General features: G+C 45.9%; 1 protein-coding gene across 1 annotated transcript; it reads right to left on the bottom strand.

The window, feature by feature from the left end:
* Nucleotides 1-3,169: 3,169 nt before the first annotated feature.
* On the bottom strand, nucleotides 3,170-9,146 carry CLN5 (CLN5 intracellular trafficking protein). Its single transcript, XM_070942979.1, has 3 exons — nucleotides 8,998-9,146; nucleotides 6,113-6,338; nucleotides 3,170-4,758 (listed from the first exon to the last, which is right to left on the bottom strand). The coding sequence occupies exons 1-3, from the start codon at nucleotides 9,079-9,081 to the stop codon at nucleotides 4,247-4,249; spliced, it is 822 nt and encodes a 273-aa protein (XP_070799080.1). The 5' UTR covers nucleotides 9,082-9,146; the 3' UTR covers nucleotides 3,170-4,246.
* Nucleotides 9,147-10,073: the final 927 nt, after the last annotated feature.

The raw sequence follows: 10,073 nt of genomic DNA, 5'->3' as shown, positions 1-10,073 counted from the left end.
TAGGAGCTAAATTTGATTGGAATTTAATGTGTTCCAGGTCTTTCTGATCTGACCACATACTTAGTTCTGGTTGGTTGGTTGTTTTTAAAGAAGACAAAAAGAAGTTTGCTTGTTTCCATAGCTTCACATGATTCTTCTTTTTGCCTGTCCTTGTTTGCATATTTTGACAGCTCAAGATGAGGAGCATGAAAAACTGTTGGGGGAAGGCTTAAACTGTGAATTGCCTCACCCCCCCCAAAATATTTTCTGGGAAGCGAATATCCTTCAACGCTATTTGCATTGATGCAGAGTTTATTGGCAACTGCCATTGCTTACCTTTGTAAATATGAGAAGGCTGAAAGTTTGTTTCTTATCGTTCCTCTTGGGAGCAAGCATCCAAGAAAGGGTAGGGTTTATTTAGCATTACGGAACGGGGCTCAAGATGAGGGATGTGAGTGGACTTGAGAACTGCTTAGAAATTGGTAGGAAAATCTCTGCTTGAAGCAGTTCTCTTCAAGGAAAGTTGGCCGAGTAGCTGATCCCACGAGTTCTTATGGGGGGGGGGGGGTTGTATTTTTTTTCACCTGCACAAAAATTACAAAATGAGAAATTTCTCAGCAAAGACCATGCACTTGGGTCAGTTTGTAAACATGATTATGATACATTAGAGTTTTGTTGTCATTCGGGTATTTTTGGCCCACCAGAAGATTCTCCGGCTAGAAATTCTACAGCGCTGAAACTGAGGAAAAGGCAATGTATGAATGCAAGAGGAAGTTACTGAAACACTTATTTCCTAATTATACAGGAAAGTGTTTCCTCTTTCCAATGCAAACAGACTAAGAAAACAAAATAAGACCCTTTAGAAGAGGGGGTCTTAAAAAGAGCCACGGTGATGCAGTGATTAGAATGCAGTATATTGCAGGTTACCTCTGCCCACAGTCAGGAGTTCGATCAAGATTGACTCAGCCTTCCATCCTTCCGAGGTGGGTAAAATGAGGACCCAGATTGTTGGGGACAATATGCTGGCTCGGTAAACCGCTTAGAGAGGGCTGTAAAGCACTACGAAGCAGTATATAAGTCTTAAGTGCTATTGCTATTAAAATGGAATCTCCTAATGGGTAAAACTGTTTTAGTTCATTTTGTCTAGCTTAAGAGGGAAAAATGGGATTGTTAGCCAAAACAAGAACAGAAAGCCACTCCCAGGCATTATAAAGGTGCCCAAATTTGCAGCATCAGTAAGATGAACAGCATAGAAATTTTATAATTTGTGCATCTCCTTTCTAACCAGACTAGAATCTGATTTGGGTGGGGGGGGGGATTTATTTATTTATTTTATTTTATTTGTATACCGCCCTTCTCCAACAGGACTCAGGGCAGTGAACAGCCATAGTAAAACATAACATATAAAATTTAAAAGCAATTTAAAAACATTAAATAATTTTGGCTATCCATTTAAAACAACCCGGATTAAAACCAATTACAAATTAAAACCGAAGGGATGGGATCAAGCCAGCCCGGCTAGGTGAAAAAGATGTGTTTTGAAATAACTTCCAATTATTTTTTAACTCCTGAACACATTTAGCAGTGGCTTTTGTAATCATAAACACCAGTATATCAAAGACAGGAATCCAAAAGTATCTTGAAGCCATTTATTTTTCACGATCAAAGAACGATTTAATCTGTGTCGGCTACCAGCCTGTACAAAATAGTCCTTGCTTAGCGACAGCCTTGTTTAGCGACCATTTGTAATTATGATGATGATGAAAAAGTAACTCTACAACCAGTCCTCACATTTATAACTTTCTTGGGCCTCTAAAGGAAAGCTGAAGATCATCAGCAGAGTTATTTCACTTAGCGACTGTTTCACTTAACGACTAAGTTGAGAAGTCCAGTTGCTAAATGAGGGCTTCCCATGTTTCCAGTAACAAATAATAGTTCCTGGTTCTGAGCAGTAGAGAGAGGGTGCTTTCTGTTTTCATCTGATGTGAAGGAAAGGCTGCGCTCAACAGTCTTCTTCTGGAACAGCTATCAAAAAAAATAAGCTTTACCCATAGCATGAAATCTGGAATGATGCTTAATACAAAAGTATTGTGAAAAATATTTCCAAAGAACATTGGAATGATCTTCTTCCAAAGAACTATTGTTTTTTGCAATTATTTTCCCACAAAAATAGACTTTACATCTGTCCAGTTTGAAAAAGGAGTCCCACAGATCCCTTGGCTCTTATCAGAAAAAAAGTTAAAAGACTTGGCAAAGCTTGGAAATGTAGCCCTCGTGCCCAGTGGCATCTGGCAAGCAGTTAAGGCACCCAGGTTTCTTCATGGCCATCAGATTCACCACAGCTGGGATGTATTTGTGGTTGTCAGAACCGGACAGGAAAATTCTGAACGGGGATGGAGGCACTAAATCTAACTCAGCTTTTTCTTCTTCATTGCCCAAGACGTACTGCAGAAACTGCACATTTTCCAAGGGCTCAGGATTGCTGTGCTGAGCTTGCTAAAGTTTGGATCTCAGGTTCAAGAAGAGATTGGACTGCCATATGTCACAAATGTTGTAGTAGGGGGGGAGCGCGGGGGGGTTGCGCGTGTGCCCACACCCATAATTCAATGCACCATACATATGCACGCGTGATTTCCTGTGCTCCCCCCACTTTTGGCACGCAATGGCACAGTGGGCCCGGTAGGCCCGTTTTTTGCCCTCCCCAGGCTCCAGAGGTTTCCGAAGGCCCCCTGGAGGCTGGAAACAGCTCATTTCCTGACTTCTGGTGGGCCCAGAAGGGCAGAAAATCATGCGTGCTGGAGCTGAGCTAGGGCAACACTCGCGTGCCCACAGATACAGCTCCGCGTGCCACATGTGGCATGAGTGCCATAGGTTCACCATCATGGAACTAGATGACCTACAAGATCCCTTCCAACTCTTATTCTGTTCTGTTCTTAGGATGTGGGAGGAGGAACACTGAATGCAGTTGTTAATCCGTACCAAATACTGATGTATGGCTACACATACATCAAAGTTGTTGTGACTCCGCCCCCCCCCCCCCCCCGAGGCCGACTTATCGGAGGGAGAAGGCTCCGAACATGAAGGAGTTGGCCAGGCCTTCCTCTCCAGGACCCTCCTCTCTGGCAATGCCTCAGGTGTCTCCCGAAGGAGAAGAGATTGGCCAGGAGCCAGGTATCTCCTCGCAGTCGGACAGTGATGGAGAAAAGTCTTGGCTGGATCCACGCCAGCGTCAGAGAGACAAGCGCACGCAGCAGAAAAGGAGGCGTACCAGAGATTAAGCTGAGTCACTGGACCACACCCCACAGGGGATAAAAGGGGGTGAGGTGGCCATTCAGACTCTGTGACAGACAAAACTAAACTACTAGCAAGTCACATTGTATCTTTGAAACAACGTTATCTGCCTTGGATTTAATACAGACTGGACTTGACAATTCTTGAACTGTGTGTATCTTGTTTGGGTTTATCTGACAGAGGAAGAACCCCTCCCTCTATGAGTAAAGTTCTTGGCAAGCAGCTACTGGGTTGCTGCCAATCCTCTTATCGAAAGAATTTGTTGTCTGCAAGTTTTATTTGACCCCTGGCTGTCTGTTTGTGTGTGTGTGTGAGACGGGGACAGAACAAAAGTTTACAATCCTCTGTGTACCCATCTAGGGAAAGAGATAACTGCTGATCAACTGAGTATCAAGTATGGAAGGCCTCTGTTAAAAGCCCTGTGTACCATTCTCTATATTCCTAAATACCACATGCAGTCATTCAGGCATAGGATCAATCTTTCAGTCTTCTCCTACTCCAGAAAGTACTAGCTTACTTTCTGTGGGGTCCTCAGTGCTCTCTGGCCTTAGTGGTTTTCTTACAGACGTTTCATTACCAAACTAGGTAACATCATCAGTGCTTGCTTACTTTTGTCGGACAAGTTGCTAACAGGTTCGAGGCACCTTTGTTTTTGATCCATCCAGCGTTCTATAAACGTGCCCTTCAAGACATTCATCAAGGAAGAGAAATGCACAATTATAGCAACTTAATCTGATGTTCCCCGACCTCTATTAGATTACAGTTCCAATCATCCACAGCCATTCACCCTTGTGATCCTACCGCACGGCTATCCATCAAAGCTTGAGTCCACTGAAACAGACTGTAATACGGGTAAATTAAAGACCCAGTTAAAACCATCCTGTTCCTTACGCCCCACAAAACCAGAATTTGGCGAGACGGGTCCCATCTTACAAAGGGACTCAGCCCACCAAGAGTGGCTTAAAAGAGGCAAGAATTACACATCGAATTTAGTAGCATTTGAGTTAGGCAAGGGGATTTCTTCATATGCTATTTTCATGTAAGGGTATTTCATGGGCAAAAACCAATATTCCAGATTATAAAACAAGTAAAACCGATGATCCAGAACTACCTCCTCAAGTATCTTCAATAGGTTAAGGAAGAACTCCTTCACCGAGTGATACGGTTTGAAGGGCAAGTAGAAATTCCTAATAGCCAACGCCAAGGATTTGTTTCCCAGCGGTCCAAAGAGAGTCGTCTCATTGCCCAGGCAAGCAGGCTCTCCGCTGAAGAGAGTAATGGTTGTGTAATTTGTTTGCATCTTCTTGAAAACGGCACCCAGCTCAGCCAGCTTCTGGTAAATCCGTAGTACGAATTTGGAGCATTCATAAGCTTCAAACCAGACACGGGAATTTTTTTCTGGGCTGCTTTTGACCATCCAGGTTTCATAGTAAATGCCAGTTTTGTTGTCGTAGTCCACCCATTTTGCCATTTGATTGAATACAGCTCCTAAAAAAAGGGGGTGGGGGGACATTGTTATATTTTAGAAACTTAATTGCACAACTCTGCAATTTTGTAATTCTACAAAATAATCCAAATTTAGGTGGTGGTGGAAAAATTTACAATTTTTGCTATTTTGCAGCATCAGGTTTTTTTGGAGGTGGGGGAATAATTCACCGGGCATCATCGGGAAAGCTTTACGTGTTTATTTATGAAGTCCAGAACCTCATGATTTACAGGCAGTCCTCGACTTACAACAGTTTGTTTAGTGACCGTTCAAGGCTACGACAGCACTGAAAAATGTGACTTGATTACCATTTTTCAGAGTTACAACCTTTGCAGCATCCCCATGACCACGTGATCAAAATTCAAATGCTTGGCAACTGGCTCATACTTATGATGGTTATTGTGATCATGTGATCCCCTTTTACGACCATCTGACAAGCATTGGGGAAGCCAGATTCACTTAACAATCCTGTTACTAGCTTAATAGCTGCAGTGATTCACTTAACATTTATGGCAAGAAAGGGAAAATTGGGCAAAACTCACTTGTCTCACTTAGCAACAGGAATTTTGGGCTCAATTGAAGTTCTAAACCAAGGATTACCTGTATACCACCCAGATTCGCTGGCAGAAATGGGCAAGGATGGATAGGTAGGTAGGTAGGTAGATACCAGTAGTTGGATATAATAGGATAGGATGGGATGGGATGGGATGGGATCAGTGGTGGGTTCCTCCCGGTTCGGCCGAGCCAGTAGCGGTGATGATATGACGTCACCGAATCGGTTCTCTTTGTCCGGGAGCTGGGCCCTCCCACCCCCACATTATTCCTACCTTTTATTTCTTCTTTTTTAGCCCAGCTGATAGGTGTGGCAGAGTGGATTGCCGTACCTCAGCTGGGCAAATTCCTAATGTGCTTGCGCGGAGTGCAAAGTTGGCAGAGATCGCGCACGAAGAGAACCGTTAGTAAAGCCGGTTAGAACCCACCACTGGATGGGATGGGATGGGATGGGATGGGATGGGATGGGATGGGATGGGATGGGAAGGGAAGGGAAGGGAAGGGAAGGGAAGGGAAGGGAAGGGAAGGGAAGCATAGCATAGCATAGCATAGCATAGCATAGCATAGCATAGCATAGCATAGCATAGCATAGCATAGCATAGCATAGCATAGCGACAGGCAGATGCTTAATGTTTTATATGATTTTCTTGTTGATGCTACTCCAGGAAAGAATAGAATGGTGTTCTGTTTTAATTTAGCCATTGGAGTCAAGGCTATTTATGATGGATGGATGGATGGACGGATGTTAAGAACATGAGCAGCAGCTAACCACTCATATATCTACAGTGAGTTACACCTGATTACCTGAAATTGTAGTCACCTGGACCAGGGTGCCATTTTCCTTCCAGTGGGCATCATCAATCCCTTCATAGAAACAGGCCGCACCCTGGTTGCACCAGAAGGGGGCGGGGTTCTCAGGCCGCAGGTGTGGAAAGGTACAGTTGCCAAGCTGGAACAGCTCGTACCACTCCATTGTATAGTTCTTCCCAGTCAAGGAGCTTCGGAAGCCCACGGCATCGTGCATAATTTTCTGGGAAAGGAAACAAACAATGGGCTAGAGAGGTGGGGCAGTGAATTAAGACTTCACCCCTCCCCGCTAAACTCAGAGAAAAACAAAACAGGCAAATATTTCATCAGGGCCTTTCAAAGCTGCAAGGTTCCCACCAACCCAATTTAGCACAACTACTCTACTCTACTCATTTCCAACCACGCATGGCCAATAAAGCTACTCTAACTCTAACTCTCTCGGGGCTCCTTCGAAAAGCTTTGGTTTCTAAGAAAAAAAAAATTCAGTTTTCCAAATCTTTCCTAATCCCCGATATCCATTTGGCCTGAGAGGATGTTGGACGTGAGGACACAACTGGCACCAATTCGTAGCTTATTAAAGCAGAGTTTGGGTGCCAATAAAGGAGAATATTTGTAGCTCAGGATGGAAATGAGTGGTTCCTTGATGCTCTCTGAGCTTGGTTGTCTTCTTGTAGACGTTGCATGATCCAAATTAGGTAACATAATCAGTGCAGAATTTGGATGATGGGCCACATTTGGCCAACTCACACAGTTTGCTAAGGCATAAACAGATGACTTAGTCCAAGTGATCTAACCCTCCTTATGGCTTTCTAGAACAGGGATCCCCAATCTATGGTCCATGGAATGGCACCGGGCATGCCAGAACCCGGGCCGCACAAACAAGTGAAGCCCCATCCATGGGATGTAGGCTGCACACCAAACCATGACTCCTCCGGTCCGCGGAAATCCTCTCTCTCTCCACGGAACCATCTGGTACCCAAAAAGTTGAACAAAAGGATGATGTGAACAAAGCCAGTCCATGGCAGAGGCACTAACTTGCCTTCTGCTGGATCCAACCCAAGAGCAATCCCCAGAAAAGAGCCTTGCTGAACGGCTAAACATATCGTGTTTGTTTCGTGTCTGTTGAGAGAGGGCTGGCCACCATCCAGTCAGAACTGAAGAAGCTTCTTGGATGAGAAGCGAAATGTCTTCAATGAAAAAAACCAAAAAGTCCAGTTGCCTCTTGGGAAAAAAAGTACCTTTGGGACAACTATGACCTGGATGACTGAGAATCTCCATAGACACTAAACATGGACCTTCTCCAGATAAATAGAGTGAGTGTCTGGCCTGCTTTCCTTCCCTCCCCACTCATTGCTGTGGAAGCCCGAGACCCCCCAGAAGAAGCAGGAGGCCTCAAAAGAACTGTACTGTGGGTGCAAGTGGCTCATCACCCAAAACCCCCTTTGCTTAACCAGAAGTCCTTCCAAATTGCTCCAACAGACTCCAAAGAAAAGGCTGGCTGCGAAGGGCAGGTTGGAGACCACCCAAGGAGAAATCCCACCCAACAGAGAGAGGGGCTGATTTTTGTCCAATTAACCTGCCAATTCTTTAGCAATGAAAACAACTTGACTTCCCAGGAGACGATACGATGAATCAACACCAGGATTTAATAACCGATACTAGACAGGGGTAGCCAGTTTGGCCTACTGCAGAACTCTCCAAACTTGGCAACTTTAAGACTTGGAGACTTCAACTCTCAGAATTCCCCAGCCGCCAATATTATTTAGTCTAGTTTCTTCTGCAAAAACATCCGAGCTTCCTAAAGTGAATCAGGGAAGTAAAACCTGGTTTGTTTTCTACCGCAGGTAGACTGTTGGCAGGGGAATTCTGGGAGTTGAAGTCCACAAGTTTTTAAATTGCAAAGTTTGGAGACCGCCGGTATAGTGGTTAAAGGCATCGGGCTAGAAAAGCAGGAGACCCTGAGTTCAAATCCCACCTTTAGCCATGAAAGCCAGCTGGATGACTTTGGGCCAGTCCCTCTCTCTCTCTCTCTCTCTCCCCCCGTCTCTCCCTCCCTCCCTCTCTCTCTCAGCCCAACCCACCTCACAGGATTGTTGTTGTTATGGAGAAGAAGAGGAGGAAAGGAGGTATGTTGGATATGTTAATCGCCTTGAGTTATTTCTAAAAATAATACAGGCGGGATACATATTTATTAGGTAAATAAATAAATCATTGTTTGTTTGAATACATTTGTTTTCAACCTTTCAGACGTTGGTTTGAAAATTGCTTTTTTTCAAAGAAATTAGAACTTTCCCAACTTCTGCAAGGAGAAATTTTCTTTGCCTCCAGAAGTTGTGAGTGGTCCAATCCTGGAAGTTTTTAAGAAGAGATTGGACAATCATTTGTCTGAATTGGGATAGGGTTTCCTGCCTGAGCAGGGGATTGGAGTAGAAGACCTCCAAAGTCCTTTCCTACTCCTACTCCTACTCCTACTCCTACTCCCCCTACCTCTACTCGTTTCCAACCACACATGGCCAGCCTAAGCAGTGGGTTGGACTAGAAGACCTCCAAGGTCCCTTCCAACTTACTCTAACTCTAACTCTAACTCTACTGGTTTCCAACCACACATGGCTAGCCTAAGCAGGGGGTTGGACTAGAAGACCTCCAAGATCCCTTCCAATTTACTCTACTCATTTCCAACCACACATGGCCCTAATAAAGCTACTCTAACTCTAACTCTCTCGGGGCTCCTTCGAAACCAACCGGGCACAGCCTCCGCGGAAATCCTGGTCTTCCCGAGGAAACGTGGGAACTCCCAACCCAATCAACCTCGGCATTTTTACTCCGGGGTGAGCGCGGGGGAGCGGGGGGGGGGGCAAGAGGGGACTCCAAACCGGTCCTACCAGGTGGCCCAGAAGCCCTCCGTACTTGAACTCCCAAACGGGAGCCTGCAAGCGATACACGGCCAGGACGTCCGTCTCCCGCATCTCCGGAAGGGCAGAGCCGCTGGGGCAGAAGGTGTACCGAGCCTGGCAAAAGGGATCCGGCCGGGGACGGCGATCGAAGCGCCTGCGGGACGAGAGAGAGAGAGAGAGAGAGGCGTCACCGGCCGGCCGAAGAAGGGCTTTCCCCGCTCTGCCTCCCACCAACCGAGCCCTGCACCGCTTCCTCCCCCTAGACTCGCCTGTAGGGAACCGGCCAACGGCCCTCGCCCTCGCACACCTTCGCCCGGCCGGCCGGCGCCAGCAAAAGCAAAAGCAAAAGCAGCAGCAGCAGCCTAGGAATCGTCCCCCGCTCCATCCCTGGCGCGCAGGAGGCTGAAACCTGTCCGGGTTGCGCAGCAGCTCCAGAGCTTGCGCGCTCCCGCTCGTCAGCTGAGCCGGGCCCCGGGGAGGCACGTGACAGGGGAGTGGGCGGGGACGAGCCTCGCCGTCCCGGAGATCAGCTGGTGGGGGTGGTTTCTTTGCAGGCTGCAGCAGCTGGGACTAGAGACTAAAGCGTATGGAAGAATGGAATGGAATGGGCATAGAGAGTGGAGTAGGAGTAGAGTACCTTTATTGGCCATGTGTGATTGGAAATGAGTAGAGTAGTAGAGTAGCTTTATTGGCCATGTGTGATTGGAAATGAGTAGAGTAGCTTTATTGGCCATGTGTGATTGGAAATGAGTAGAGTAGAGTAGAAGTAGAGCTTTATTGGCGACGTGTGATTGGAAATGAATAGAGTAGTAGAGTAGCTTTATTGGCCATGTGTGATTGGAAATGAATAGAGTAGAGTAGGAGTAGAGTAGTTTTATTGGCCATGCATGATTGGAAATGAGTAGGGTAGCCTTATTGGCCATGTGTGATTGGAAGTGAATAGAGTAGAGTAGGAGTAGAGTAGCTTTATTGGCCATGTGTGATTGGAAATGATTAGAATAGAGTAAGAGTAGAGTAGCTTTATTGGCCATGTGTGATTGGAAATGAATACAATGGAGTGGAAT

The sequence above is a fragment of the Pituophis catenifer genome, unplaced genomic scaffold, assembly GCF_029215685.1.
Source record: "Pituophis catenifer annectens isolate HBS135680 unplaced genomic scaffold, rPitCat1.0.hap2 SCAF_4, whole genome shotgun sequence".
NCBI classification, from domain to species: Eukaryota; Metazoa; Chordata; class Lepidosauria; order Squamata; family Colubridae; genus Pituophis; species Pituophis catenifer.
This window is presented reverse-complemented; position numbering and strand designations above follow the sequence as displayed.

Excerpts from the sequence above, each read along its gene's own strand:
- CLN5 (XM_070942979.1), bottom strand. The coding sequence starts at position 9,081 with ATGCGGGAGACGGACGTCCTGGCCGTGTATCGCTTGCAGGCTCCCGTT. Across the intron at positions 6,339-8,997 it reads GAGGGCTTCTGGGCCACCTG|AAAATTATGCACGATGCCGT; the intron begins GTAGGACCGGTT and ends TTCCTTTCCCAG. Across the intron at positions 4,759-6,112 it reads CCAGGTGACTACAATTTCAG|GAGCTGTATTCAATCAAATG; the intron begins GTAATCAGGTGT and ends CCCTTTTTTTAG.